Here is a 15,715-nt window from a genome sequence, read left to right as displayed (position 1 = left end):
AAGCGCTTTGAGCGACCTCTAAATATATTTTGATTTTAAAATAAAAACAAGTAAGAGCAGCGCTGTCTTCGGCTATGCCGAAGGCTTCATACCTTTCATGAACATCTGCAAATTTTAGTTTGACAGATTACTGATTTTGAATACATCTGCATACATCGATAGAGGAGTTACATACTTATATAAAAAATCGCACCTAAACAATCAGAGGTATGGAAGATATACTTTATATGGCACCAATCTAAGTGATTTTCACTGCTATGTGATGTAAACCGGTAACACAATTTATTGGGTTTAGTTTCCTACATAAAGGAGATATATCGCAAAAACTGGTATCTGAACAATCAGTGCTATAGGAGATAAAGCTTATACAGCATAGAATTTGACGATTTTCTCAGTAGACTTTGTATTATTATTTATAAAATATCTTACGAAATTTATCGGTTTTATCTGTTCAAATAAAGGAGTTTTACAGGAAAATCCCATATCTGAACAATCAGATGTATGGAAGATATATGTTGTAGTCACCCGATCCTTGTTATTTTCACTGTAAGTATTCTGTTAATAATGAGTGAAAATGGTGCGAAATTTCATGTTCCTAGCTGCATAAATGGAGGAGATATGATAAAAGACCTCATATCTGAAAAATCAGTTGTATGGGGGCTGCAGGTTATAGTGACCCGATCTTCGTTATTTTCACTTTAAGTCTTCTGCTGATAATGAGTGAAAACAGCGCGAAATTTCATGGTCCTAGCTATATAAATGGAAGAGTTATAACGAAAAATTGTATATCTGAACAATCAGTTGTATGGGAGCTATAGGTTATAGTGGTCCGATTCTTCCGGTTCCGACAAATGATTAATACATTATAAAAATACACCCACCTACCAAATTTTGTCCGGATATCTCGAAAACTGAGAGACTAGATTGCATACAAACAGACAGACAGACGGACAGACGGACAGACGGACATGGATAAATCAACTCAGCTCGACGTTCTGATCATAAAAGTATACATTTTTGTTCTGGTACTTACAAACATCGGACCAAAGTTATAATACCATTTCATGCTCATGAAAAGTATAAAAACAGGGGTATATTTTTTTTCGGTATAGAACAATCCTAGGGGGTGAGAGCATTAAATTTCCGATTTTACTTTTCTCCCATACATTTTTTGACCACTCTAATGTACATACATACATACAGAGCTAGTTAAATAAAAGCTTGTCTTAAGGAAATGTTTTTTTCTGAGTGTAAGCAAAATAAAAATACCTTTTGTATGTAGTTTCGCGTGCTTGAATATACGTACATACATACATACATACGTATGTTTATGTGTCATTTATTATATTTACAAGCTAAAGCCATCTATGAAAAATAAACAATTTTGAACAGCTTTTGAAAAAAATTTCAATTTCTTTGAAATCGCAAAAATTCGACAAATCATTGATTTGAAATCTGATAAACTTGACATATTATTTTAACTTGTTCATATAAATTTATAAGCTCGCTGGCCAAGTCAAAGATATTAAAAAAAAACTTGGAACTTGAATGAGTTTCTTTGCGAAGAATTAAGAAGTAAAATTCTAATTAGTTTTGGCCCAGTTATTAATGTGTTTCTTAAGCCAGTCTTTAAAAATTAAGAAAAAAACATCAAAAGTCACATTATTATGATGCCATTGAAACAATTTTTATTGAAGATTTTCTTAAACCAATCTTTGAAAAAATTAAATTAATGCCATTGAAACAATTTTTAATATTTTTTTTGCAGATTTTTTAAGTTTAAACTTTTTAGTCATCAGAAACTTTAAGAAACTATTTTTATTTATGGAAAACTTCATTTTTGGACGTATTTTTAAATCGGTCCAGCTCACGTAAATCTAAATATTTTTACGAAATATTTTGGTGAAAGTCTTCAAATATAATAGGCTTTGCAATCCCGGTGGAAAAACCGCAACTTTTTTTGGTGATGCAGTCTAATGTATGTACGAGATTATCATGCTCGTATAGAAGCAAGTAAAAAATAGGGGTATTCATGCTATATATGCACCCACCATGCTAGACCGTATGCACCGGATCATGAAAACTCCTATTCTTCTGCACATAACTTACCTTCAATGTTTGGTCTGAAGCGGAATTAGAAATTTGGTATGCTAATAAAATCACCTCAATTGGCTGCCAATGTCTATTCCATTAATAACGTCCGCCTATAGGTTTTGCTTTTCACCAACATGTCGAACTACTCCAAATGCCAAAGAGGCAGACGAAAGGCCACTGATTTGGTATTGCGAAGCCATGGTACTCGAGTGTGATGTGTAAGAGTCAGCCATCTAGAATTTGTGCGAAGCGGAAATCTCTGAACATTTTTAATGGCATACAATGTACAGATAACCGATAAAGTTCAGGGAGCTTGTTGTTTGTAGCACTATGAATGCAAATGTGTACATATGAACGGACACATACATACATACATGTACATTTGCATAAACTCCTATATTCACCTGAATTTGCTCTATACTGACTAAATGAGTTTATTGCAGGGTTCGTATTTGCACACACATGCGCAGCACATCCTAACATTTTACGCTCACACACGTGTGCTGTGCATATAAAAAATTAAAAACTTGCTCACATCACATGTGTGTGCTGTTTGGTAAAAAGCACGGGCACATGTGTGTACTTTATTTTTATTAATATAAAGCACACGCACATGTGTGTGCTTTGCGTAGAGAAACTTATACACTTCGATTTCTATCTCAAATCTTAAAATAATTTTTAATATGTTTTCTGTCATGTAAAAAACAAACAACATCTCACTTTTTATTGAATTGTCTTTCAAAAAATAACGTTTAATAAACAAATTCTTTTAAAAATATATTATGTGCATGTGCATGGGCTGAAATTTGTACAAAAATCGGCTCACACACATGTGCATGTGCTTAATAACAAACAGCACACACTTTTCTGTGAGCAGAGTTTGTTTTCCACTTATGCACACACATGTGTATGAGCAGTGAGTACAAGTTGAATGTGTTCCTGGCGTGTGTGTGAGCAGAGCATGTGTGTGCAAATACGAACCCTGGTTTATTGCGAGCTAATATTCGCGTAACGTATACGTCATGGCAACCCACAACAATATATCTTAAACATATAGAGAATTTGAAAGCAAATGTACGCCACAGCAGCCTAAAAAGTTTTGAAAATCATGGAAGGAAAAAGGAATAGCTGGTTGTCTGCATTCAGTCACAGTAAACTGCAGCATTTCCTTGTATTCCTTTTCCTTAAAGGAGGCAGTATGAATTTTTCTTCCGAAGTTAAGTATTTATGTTTAATACTAGAAAGTAATAGGTATGGAAAGGAAGCCTCACGTTGAACAAAATACCTGTTAAGGTCTATCATTAGGGCTCGGAATTTCATGCTCTTAAGATTCAAAAGTATGCGCTTTAAACAAGTAAAATATGCAATAAAAAAGATTTTCGTAACATTTTATTGCCGGTACAAAATTAAATAACACATGCATTTTAACAAGAAAATAATGAAATCAGTTAGGGTACTCACAGTTCCGATTTAAAGTTAATATGTGGCAACTTTAGAAAGATACCACAGTTGAAGTGTGAGCGCCCCTTTATGAATTTCGAATTTTAAGTTTGGCACTGCTAATAATCGAAACGAAAAAATGCCTCGCCAGAGTGGAAAAGATAATTTATTGAATGCGTTATGCTTTAAGAGTTTGATGGACGTAATAGTTCAGGATTCGAGTAAGTTAATTTTACAATTTTACAAGCGATCTCCTAAACCTTTGATTTGCAGGCAGTGAAGATGAGGATGATGATGTTCTCATTGACTTCACTCTTACCTCAGCACTTGTGTTATCATCGCGAAGAAGTTGCCATTTTAATGTCCCAAAATCCGTGCAATGGCGAGAAAATGTTCTTCCTAACTTCGATGACAGCCGTATGCGTCAAATGCTGCGTGTTGAACCGATCGAATTCGAGCACATTTTAACCTTAATTCAAGAATAAAAATTTGGTCCCGCAATTGCCAGTTGATTTGCAACTAAAGATTACACTCTTCCGTCTGGGCTCCAGTGGAGACAATGCATCCCTCCGGAAGGTTGCAACTTTGTTTGGCGTTGGCGATGGAGGAACGATAATAAAAGTCACACAACGAGTTGTTGCCTCTATCGTAAACTTAAAATCAAAGTTTTTATTTTGGCCATCTGCAAGAATGCGAAAAAAAATTGTTGCAAATACAATGCTTGAGCTGCCGGGGTGCATCGGCTACATCGACGGCACCGAAATCAAGTTGGCAGAATCTCCTATAAAGGACCACGAGTTCTACTTTTCTCGCAAAAAGCAGTATTCGATGAAAATGCAAATAGTGTGCGACTATTCCCTAAAAATTCGACAAGCGACCATTGGCTACAGAGGAAGTGTCCATGATGCTAAAATATTTGCGGAGTCTTCTATTGGACGAACGCCAGAAACTTTCTTTTGCGAAAGGCAATGGATAGCCGGAGACTCTACGTATTCCTTAACCCGAAATGTTATTACTCCTTTTCGACAAAATAGTACAGAACTAACCCAAGAAAGAAGAGAAAAATTTAACAAGTATTTTTCGAAATTCAGAGTGCGAGTGGAGAATTGTTTTGGTATGCTTAAGGAGAGGTTTAGTAGTTTAAAAGAGCTCCGGTTCCGGCTTACCGATGAAAAAAATTACAAAGCTTGCTGCAGATGGATATTAGCCTGCTGCATTTTGCATAATATTTTACAAGAACTAAACTCAACAGAAGACGACTCTGAAGAAGAATGTACCTACCCAGAAGATGTGTATAACTACAACGATTTAAGAACTGCTTTAACCAAGTTGATAAACAATAAACACTAAACAAGTACAAAGAACGCATTTTTATTTGTAAAAAAAAAACGTTTCACTTTTCATTTATCCTTTTTCACATATGTATATATTTTTTTTCCATAATTTTTTTATATTTTTTACATTTCTTTCATTTTTATCTAATTCACATTTTTGACACTTATTTCATTTATTAGGTACATTTGTAGATTTTGTAAATCTTTTAAAACATTCGTAATTACTTCACTTTTTTTCTTTAAAATAGTTTAGTATACTTATTTCCCTCATGATGAAATTATACCAGGTGTAGTAATAAGAGCGATAAGAAAAATTTGACACTATCCTATCTGAAAATTTGATTTTAAAAATTTCTATAAGATAGCCGAATGTCAGGAAAATAAAGCAAGAGCGCTGTTTTATTACCAAATCTATTTATAATTTAACCATGTATTTCCCTTTTTTATATTTTTCACTTTTGAATTTTTAATTTTTCCATCTCTACACGCTCCTGCATCTCTATTTCTTTCATTGCAATTTTTTCTTTCGATTCTAATTCTAATAATTTAAGTCTTTCGTAAGTAGCATGTTTCTCCTTCTTTATATTAAATTCCTTTTCCTTCAGCAGAAGCTCGCTTTCCCTTAATTCTTTTTCCGCAACAAGCTTCTCCTTTTTGAACTCCGCCAATGTGGAATGTACTTCAAGTACATCTGCAAGTGCTGTGCGTGAATAAATCCCTTTACGTGGAACTAGTGGAGTTTGCGCTGTAGTGCGCGGAGTTTCTACCAATGTAGCGCTTTCTTCGACAATTTCATAAAACGCAGCTGGGCTTCGTGATGTGTCTTCTGTTGGGGCGAGGACAATATTTGGTGATCCGTCATCTACTGAAGCAGTGGAATATTCCATAGTGTTGCTGTCTTCTGTATCAAGTACAAAAGCATTAGCCTGATGTTCCCTATAACCGAATATCTCTTCCAACTCATTATAGAGTGGGCACTCCCTTAGCAGCGTATCTGAAAACATGTAATCAAGAAATTATCAACAACATTTAAAACCTCTATTGTTAATATTGAAACCTACCTCGCGTTGTTTCGCCATCTCGCATAGTCCCAGCCCCGGTGGATTTGTTCCATGTCTTGTTGTAGGTATGCCTCAGATTTTTGACCTTGCTGCGCACCGTTGACCATTCTATCTCAAGCCCATTTTCGCTCAAGAAGCGCTTGTAGTAAAGCTGCGCATTTGGCTTTTCGATTGGCCTATTTTGGCGCAGAAAATTTACCTATTGCTGCTGCTCCCACTCGCTCCATTTTCGATATGGCGCTTTGCGTATACGCTTTTTCTTAACCTGCAAATAATAAAATATTTTTACATTTTTATTTAAAAATCACAAAAATTCACTTACTTTTGCTTTCAATGTTTCTGCTTCCATGTTTCGTCGCAAAATATAATCAGCTGTTTGGTGATGCCAGTTTAACACAAAAGATAAACACATGCCAAAGCAAGGCAACTTTAGCCGTAAATGGTATCTCTAGTTTGTATGCGAAACAAAAAGAAACAATGATACCAGATGGCAAATTCTTTTAAAGTTAGTGTATGGCAAACTTACCACACCACATAATACGAAACTGTGAGTACCCTAAATATACTTCAAAATACCATACATACTTGTGTATAAAATTTGTTTATACTCAAGCAGTCAGTTACAATCTTGCGTAAATAGAAACATTTAACATATATAATGCAGAGAGAGGCAGCTGCACTTTAAGACATTCTTCAGGAATGTATTACAGAGTTGCTTAGCCTCATCCTTGCGAGGACTGGACGCTCGCGCAGGAAGTGTTCGACTGTCTCTTTTAAGCTAGGGTCATCGCAACTACGACAAAACTTTTGATCCAATCCTGTCGGCATGTTAATGCATTAACATTTTTTCATCAGCATTAGTTTAGATAATTTAATGAAACAAATTTCATTAGCATTATGCTTTCAGAATTAATGACTTGAAGTTTTTATTTGCATTAAATTTCAAAACCTTATGCATTAAGCACAATTTGTTCATTAAAAAAATCAATGCGTTTTTCACTATTCCGGTATATACTCATCAAAAGCTCAGTGGTTAAAGTTTTGTGTGAAAGCCACTTACGGAAATCAAAAGCATGTCAATTAAAATTTTTTTTGGACAGACCGAAGACAGAGGCAAAAACTGATGCGACAGCCATGACCAGTTGCACGGAGTAGAAAAATTTTACATACGTTCGTACGAATGCAATGGTGCAGCAACAAATAGTAGAAGCAACACTCGCTAAAGCAGCTGCGATAACGTTTTCCATCAACTGATTCCCACTCACTGCTAACGTGGCCATTTTTTTGCTGCTCCTGCAGTATTCCTTTTCCACTGCAGCGAAATCGAATCATATCCGCAACACTTGAACTGCTGCCGTTTATTTTAACGCTCGCTCTTTCTTTTCCCTACTTTCCAGTGTTATGCTTATTTTTCGACTTTTTCCGCCTCTGGCTACGCTCTCTGCACCTAGGAATTTCGATTGTGGCGCTTTTGAACATTGCTTTGTCGTATACGTATGCGTTTTTATCTTGCATGTGCAGTCATTGCTTTGAAGAACTCCACCCCGTTTGCGGTTCGACCCCTTTCTGTAATCGCGTAACTCACGGCATCCGCAACCACAGAGGAAGCCAACCGAATCTTCCGACCATATGCCTAATTCTACCCCGAAAGACTTTTGATGCATTGCGCTTCAAATTGCTTTTTTGGTGTATTGTAGTATCACACACGTATGTAGAAATACCGCAAATGGTTTTCGAGAATGCCTCTGGAGTAGCAGTTCTAGGTCCGATATACATATGTAAACCCGGATCGTTTCATTACATATCCCGACTATTGTGGGAGCGTTGCAATGAATATACGGCAATTATTTTCAACAACGTCCTGTCAGAGGCAATCGTAAATTCCTTACAATAAACTGAACGTAAACTAAAAGATATCGAACTTGTGAATTTTTTTTATCGCATGCTTTTTAGCACAACTTGTTGGGCAGAGTCTGGCAGCTTTCAAAGGAAAGTGAGCAGCAAAACCCTTGGAATGCAAGGTTGCTAGGTTCTTCTGGCCATGCATTGAACGGCGTCGGACAAGGGGCCCTTTAAACTGAACAGGTCACTTCTCCCTCCACCGGTGGAAGTTCTAGCCGCCAGTCATTGTCCTATTGGACTTCATGCAGAAAGGCTAAAAATCATCCCAGCAGCTGAACGAAAATTGGGCACTTGCGAAATTTTTTTACTACAAACCTTAAGTCGTTACCGTTCAACCACCCCTTGTCTACCAATTACGTAGATACACAAAGTGAGCCCCAATACCTCAAAAGCTAATTTTACGATTGAAAGTTGGTCTTCCATTATTTATTTACCCCTTTTGGAAAACTTTCAGGGAGGAAGCATTTGTATTATAAGCTTTCGACCCGCAAAACTAAATCTAGGTCCCCGCCTTCCATCGAAGCCAGCACTTGCCGCCACAAACGCGAAAATGGCAACCTGTTAAGTGAGAACTTTTCCGTTTAGAGAGGACCTTGACTCTCAATCGCCTTCTAATTTCAAAGTTTTCCAGGGATACCATGTTCAGGTCTAAATTTACATCAATAAGTCAAAGTCAGTTCGCTTACTGCAGTTTACTAAAGAAAAAACTAAGTCTGTGTGTCCCTGCGCACGGAAAAAGTTAAACTGAAAAATTAGCAATATATTTAGCTGTTATTTTTGCACAAGATAACTGCAAATCAAACTAAATTTGAGTGCTTAAGTAGATTTAAAAAAAGGAAAATATAAAATAACTAATCATATTTAAAATGGCATCTCAATAAAAGTATGTCGTATATGTATTAGAGGGCTGCATGAATTCATTCAAATTTCTAGCCAAACAGAGTACAGTAGATTTGAATATTTTACTTCACATACAAAACACTCAGCGTTTGGAATTTTGTAAGTTATGAATATACATTTTGTTTTATATTTTCTACCTTCAAATGGAAGAATGTGAATGAATGAATAGAAAACATTCAAATCATTCACACTCATTTCGGTAAAAGTTTATTTCTACAAACAAGTTTTTTTCGTATATAATAGGAATGCAGCAATACATACATACATACATACACATGTACTTTTGTACATATGTGCGTAGAAAAAATATTTTTGGATATTCATACCAAGGCGAATTTATATAAGGTGGTGTTGTTTAATCAGCTGTGTGTAGCGTTTGATTGTCGAAATTTATATTTTGCTAGTGAGTGAGTGAAAACGTGAGAGTGTTTGCATTTTCTGTCGCCCTTTTTCATTCGGAGAAGAATAGCTGAAATTTGACAGTCACCAGCTAAAAGCAAAAACAAAATAAAAGTAATTGTTGTATTTGTTGAATCGATACCACCTTATATGAAATCGCCTTGATTCATACAAAAAATTGTCATTTATTTCAATTTAATTTATTTTCACTTTGTTTGAATATTGTAATGTCGACACAAATATCAGAACAGCTATTCACTCAAATTCAAGAAAATTTGAAGCCAAAATCATTAATTCGTTTTGTATATAAATAATTCATAAGCCGTTTTGAATGCATTCATGCAGCCCTCTAATATGTATGTGTTATTCTCTTTACAGTATAAGCTCCATTTTTGTGGCCAAAAGTTGCATTGTTGCACAAAGTGCGCATCAGAACTACTAACGGAGGTAAAAACTCTACAAAAGTTAAATGGACATACTTACTATAATGTCGCCTGACGTCGTGAGGGCAAGTGAACCAAGTGGACTAAAAAGCTGAACCGCAAAGCAAGTTCAACAACATAGAGTCACAAACACCGCAAAGCAAATATGTAGACTGCATTAAGCTATAAAGTTTGTAAGTCGTAAATGCAAAAAAAAAACAGTATTTACAACAGCAAACCAAAAGCATGCGCGTTTTGCAAAAAAGCTAACGCCAGGACACCTGCGCCTTGAACATAGCTAAAAGCGTCAGTTGCGACCTGCAACAAGTACCACATAACTGAAATATAAAACACACCAAAAGCAGCTACATAGCACACATTCATTGAAGGTTGCTTCTCCCTCCTATTGCTAACCAGCCATCACATCACACATTATCTCCGACGGTCTGTGGTTAAGCTGCAAGCACAAATCCATATACAATGCCCATGAATACCATCACAGTTGTAGCACGCGTCTTTGTTTTTTACCGTCATTCGCCTTCTTCTCGCCTAACATCTACATATTCTACTCGCATTACACACGAAGCCACTAAGCATATTGGCTTTATCTCCACCGCCATGGGTCAGTTTAAATGTTGCTGCGTGGACACTTTGTGTGGAATAAGGAGTTTTTTGCCCATCACCATCCGCCCCCGGAGTGGAAACGGAAGTGATACGTTCATGTTTGCACAAGGTAAGGGTCAGGAGTTCACATACACGTATGTATGTACACATGATCACGTTAATATAAATAATAGCACGACCGCGGCTACGCTTGGACTTTTACATAAATATGTATGTGCTTACGTCTGCAAAATTGCGAATGGATTTATATACATACAAACTTATATATGTACATCATACATGCATATGTATATGCTAACATACATTTTTATCAACAATATATAAAAATTCCGCTTGTAGAGCTTTAAATTTGAAAATTGGAAGCAAATATTTGCGCCAAAATTTTTTTAGGTCTATTTTTGATAACAGTATAGCTACACATCCATGGGCATCTATATATTGGTTTATAAGTTCGTGTCAGCTGAAAAAGTTCCAGTTTCCATTAAACAAAATTGAACTACTTCAATACACATAGATTAATTCAACTTTTTTTGTAAGTCATCATTAGATCAGGCAAGTAATTAAGTGGAAGCTCGCTTCAAATTTTTTCCTATTTCCGAATATGGTTGTATGCCTTTTTATTTTGATATCGGCGTACAGTGGGAGAAATCATGAAAAAGCTGGCCATATATAGTAAAAATGAACGGAAGCTTCTTTAGCTTAATATTAGTGTAAGGTGTTAATATAAACAAACCCCGGCCAAAGATGCGCCAATTTTCAATTAACGGTATTTTTCAAAAACTCAAAGTGTTATATTTGGGAAGCTCTAGCAAAGAAACAAAAGGTGATAGAACCTTGCACTTAGGCTTCAATTAAAGCTAGAACTCTTGACTACTGGCCCTGAATACCATCCCTGCATCTTAACTAAAAGGTCACTTACTAGTCAGTTATTGAACAGCAAAAACCGACTTTAACAAAATTTGTTTTTTTCCAATATTTTTTTGTTATTCAAATAATTACTGTTGTTACTTTTTGGAGGACTGATATATATTTGCAGAAAAATTTTCCACCGTAAGCCTACTTTTTAGTGCATTTTCTAAGCGATTTCAAACATATGAGAAATGTATCTAACAGGGCAATTCTGTCTAAGATAATAAAAAGTCTTTCGTGAGACAAATGAAAGCCAGATGACAAGATAGCTAGAAAGACTTTTGTTATTCTGGCACAAAAGTTTTAGAAAAAACTCTCTCATTCACCACTCGTGGTGAAAAGAGATTTTGAGAGAAAGCACTTTTATGTAATTTAATTTTGATAAAGCACACGCGTGCCATTCGAGAAATCCGAGTTCGAGTCCTCACACAGCGGAATGTTCTTATTTTGTTCTCTCTACTTTTTTTCGTTTTTAATTTATTTTTTTCATATTTATTTTTCAAAGGGATATACTGTTTCCGAAGATGTTATCATATCCTATGTTGCGAAAAACTCAAATACTGATCAAAGCCAAATGGCTTGCTTTAAACTACTTAAAAAGGATGTCGACATCAAGTCTTTGCGAAAGATAAACGTTTAGCTTAATAACTCGCCTGATGCATTTAGCTTGGTTTTAGACCCGGAACTTATGCCACGGTTCGGCGGAATTATATCCGTGATAGTTATGTGGAAACACCTTATATTCTTCTTCGGTGTTAAAAACTATACTATAACAATATCTTACTGTTAAATTAAATGATTTGGTAAGTCGATTTCATGAGGTTTATATAAAAAAAAAATGGGGCGATTTTATTTCGATATTCCACCATACTTTTCATTTCTTCATGACATATGCCCACAAATAGCAAAATCCTGCTTCGTCTGCCGCGCTACACTCGTACAGTTAATTTTTCGCACCACATTTCGCGGAGGATATGCCACTAGATCCCGCGCTTCATCCAAACGCGACGGCGAGAGTTGTAGAAAAATCTATCAGAGGGGTCAAACATACTTATTACTTGTTGAATTGTTTGTGTGGACCACTCCTAACATTTATGTAGGTATACAATTTCTTCCTAATTTTAATATATTTAAAAAAACTCTTGGTCCAAAATTTGCCTCTACTATAAATCTGGCCCTGACTGCTAATCCATATGAATAGATGAGTATACCATAAGGAATAAGGCTTTTCTCGCCCAATAAGCATTGAGCTTGGTTAACAATCCGAAAATGATTGGAAAATCAATCCTCTTTTCGAGTCTAACCTCCGATAACGAATGTGCAATAGGTTAGTATTCGATTCGAGAACTCGGCCATTCTCCAGCAAAATGGAACCTTCGTTGTCTAATGTATTTTCGCTTCGTTATGAATTTGAAATCCAGCCCATTATCGAATCGAGATTTTATTGTGAGAGTGTGATTTTCTAAAATATTTCCCATCGCCAATGAGTTGGATTTCACCTTCTCTCTTGTTACCATTTTCATTTCATTTTTTTTTTTCGAACCCATTTCGAGTGTATTTCAAATTTACTTTGAACGTTGGAAAACTAAGATGGTTATGAGATCACTCTCAGTTCGATATTCCTATTGGGTAATCACGACAATGTTTATTGGGCATTTTCATGTTTTATTTTATTATGTATTTTTCAGGTTGCACGGCTTACGCAACTCGTCATTCACACCCATATGGGGTCACTTAATCCCAGATTATCAGGGACACACAATGGTTGCCACACCTAAAAACTACACATATCCAATAAGTACTGCTCAACAATTCGGGCAGTTGCATGTGCCAAGTGAACGCAGATCCCTTGAAGAGTTTCGTAGGTAAACCCAACTAACCCAAGTAAGGCAACTAATCAGAAAATAAGCTACTGCATACATACTAGTTAAGGAAGGTGATAGTTAGATGAAATGAAATGGCAGGTGGTGATGTGCAGAAGCTTTAAAACCAAGGGAGGTGTGGTGGAATAAAGTAAGCTGCTGAACCAAACATGACACTGAACTTATAGTGTCACGCAACACCATTCCAAACAACTCACATGCGTGCACTTGTATCTAAAACTAACTGCATTAAATTTGTATAAGTACGAACATGAATCGAGCTCGAAAATGTAAGTTAAAGTGCAATTTCGATTTACTTTACTTATTTCCCTGAACCTGTACAGGTTTTTACACCAGTTAATAATATTAAGCTAAGCTGTTGTCTGCTTAATTTTTGGGTGAGAATGTATCTTGACAGCAAAAATATCCTTTTCCTTCAAAAATGCATGCATTTAAGCTCCGTTCTAGTATCAAAGTGTTTTAAAAAATAAGCGTGTGAGTAGCGAATGTTTACTTTAATCCCCAAAATGTGGCACTACGTATGTATGTTCATGCAATAAATACAATGAGGCTAAAGCAAAATGTAAGAATGAGTATATTTCCTTTGCTTCATGCGGAAGGAAGGTTATAATCGATATGTAATTAAAACTGCTATTAGATGTTGCTATGTTAGTATGTATGCATATACCACAACTGCTTATTCAGTCAATAAATATACACTAACAGCATGTTTTTGTAATAATCCTCAAGGAGCTCAACTCACCTCTGAAGAAAATCTCTTGCAAATAAAAATAAACGACGAAACAAATGTTTATGTGCGCATAACACATACATACATTCCTCCGTGGACATGCTGTTCAGGTCAACTTGGTCGAATATTTGCCTAAGACTGCGAATTGGCCTTTGAATGTTGAGGATAGCATTGTGTACATATCGAGCCCTAACCGCCAAAATAACGTAATCGACATTTTTTTCAAAATTTTCTTTTTGATGCAGAAATATTCCTAGAGCATCTAGATACATTTCTGCATCAAAAAGAAAATTTTGAAAAAAATGTCGCTTACGTTATTTTGGCGGTTAGGGCTCGATATTGTGTACTATAATATGAACTGCAAATATCTGATGGGGTATGCTAACATAAGTACATACATACATACATACCTATGCATATAAGTATGAATATAAATATGTTGATATGTGCATTGGGATGCCTTGCAAAAATTATTGCGGCATTCCCAAGAGAATTATAATAGTGTGTCTCTTTTATGGCTCCCAACAAAATTATTCATTCCAAAGCTGGACCTCTGTAAAAATAGCATAACTCATTATACAATTTTTAGTTGGAGCCCCTTTTGTAGTAAAAAAAAATAAGTTTTTAATTGCAAAGGAACGCTACCTTAATATATCTGCAACAAAACTATTAACTAAAATTTCAAAATACAATAATACAATTTTTGGTGTGATTTTAGGGATCGAATGTGAGCGCTCCAACGGTACGGCAATGGGTTCACTGTACATTTCTCCTCTCCTGGATCCAGGCAGACACTTCAAGCTACCCCAATCCAAGGCGAATTAATATAAGGTGGTGTTACTAGCTCATCTGATTTTGTGTATGTGTTTCGCGGCACGGCTTCTGATATCAAATTGAAAAATTTTGTTTGAATTTCTACACACACTCTTACAGATTTTGACAGTTTATGCCGCCAAAGCAAAAACTAAAATACATGTAAATTTTTGTTTTTGTACTCCTGCTATTACCTTATATAAATTCGCCTTGAATAAATCCGTAATTTCTTGACCAATTTTCATTTCAAAAGCATAATTGAAAAAATTATTTTCTGCTATTCTTCTCATCTTTTTAAAACTAACACATTTATTCAAACAATGTGTCAAAAAATGTTGTAATTATAAAGGGCTGCATTAAAAAAAAAGGGCCAGCCTTTCTTGTAGACACGGTTGTGGGTTTTACGTGAATTTTTAACACTGAGAATTTCTTTGGATTTTCATATTTAATTTGCTCGGGTTTAGGAAAGAAATTACTTACATGACAACAAGAAAGCAGCAACAAATTAGTTATTTCTCTCAGATTTAGCACCTGGAGTATAAGAACATAAGAAGTTGCAGTGGGTTAATATCGCCTATGTCTGCTACCTGCAGAGCCGAGTGATGGTCTCTGCAAACTCCGATGTTAAAATTTGGTTTCCTTGCTGGAAACATAATGTTGTTTTTCTTGAAGAGAAGCGATTTTTCGCGAATGTTTGGAAAGATACATCCATGCTCGTACGTGCGTCCTTTCCACACACTCAGTTCCCTCAACATCAGTGCACTCTGAGAAGCTCTTTCTTTTATACAGAGATCATCATAAATTACCTAGCTCAATTAAATTTTCCTCATTTCAACTCTCATACAAGGTCTAGCAGCAACAATAACAAATTATGAATAGAAATTTGTTTGAAATGGTCACCATTTCTTAAATTCAGCTTTATTTCTGAAGCGGTCATAAAATTAACGAAACAACTTTTACGTTTTTTCTATGGTTTAACCAATTCATACGCATTCACACGCATGCATATATTTATACACATGTTTTCTGCATAGTTAATTTCTGCTTTGAATACATCCACAATTACTGACATAGAAACGTACTTACATATGTATGCACGCCCTGACCACACCAACCAGTTATATGTTGGTCTGAAAGTTTTTTGCGTGATGCAGAATTTCCAGGATAAAAGCGTGCAGCTACTTTTTCTATTAGTTTTTCTACA

At 35.6% G+C, this 15,715-nt stretch overlaps 1 protein-coding gene across 2 annotated transcripts in view; it reads left to right on the top strand.

Annotated features, from left to right (window-relative positions):
* Positions 1 to 15,715, top strand: part of LOC118735413 — an 80,528-nt gene that overhangs the window by 45,228 nt on the left and 19,585 nt on the right. For both annotated transcript variants that reach the window (XR_004992596.1, XM_036465136.1), the window contains exon 2: positions 9,509 to 10,285. Coding sequence is in view for 1 of the 2 variants with exons in the window: in XM_036465136.1 (XP_036321029.1) it covers positions 10,033 to 10,285 (253 nt within the window). In the remaining variant the exon portion in view is untranslated. The remainder of the gene's footprint in view (positions 1 to 9,508; positions 10,286 to 15,715) is intronic.

This window comes from Rhagoletis pomonella, unplaced genomic scaffold (assembly GCF_013731165.1).
Source record: "Rhagoletis pomonella isolate Grant_MI unplaced genomic scaffold, Rhpom_1.0 Rhpom_scaffold_00003, whole genome shotgun sequence".
Lineage (NCBI taxonomy): Eukaryota > Metazoa > Arthropoda > Insecta > Diptera > Tephritidae > Rhagoletis > Rhagoletis pomonella.
Note: the sequence above shows the minus strand (reverse complement) of the source record. Positions and strands in the feature narration are given on the sequence as shown.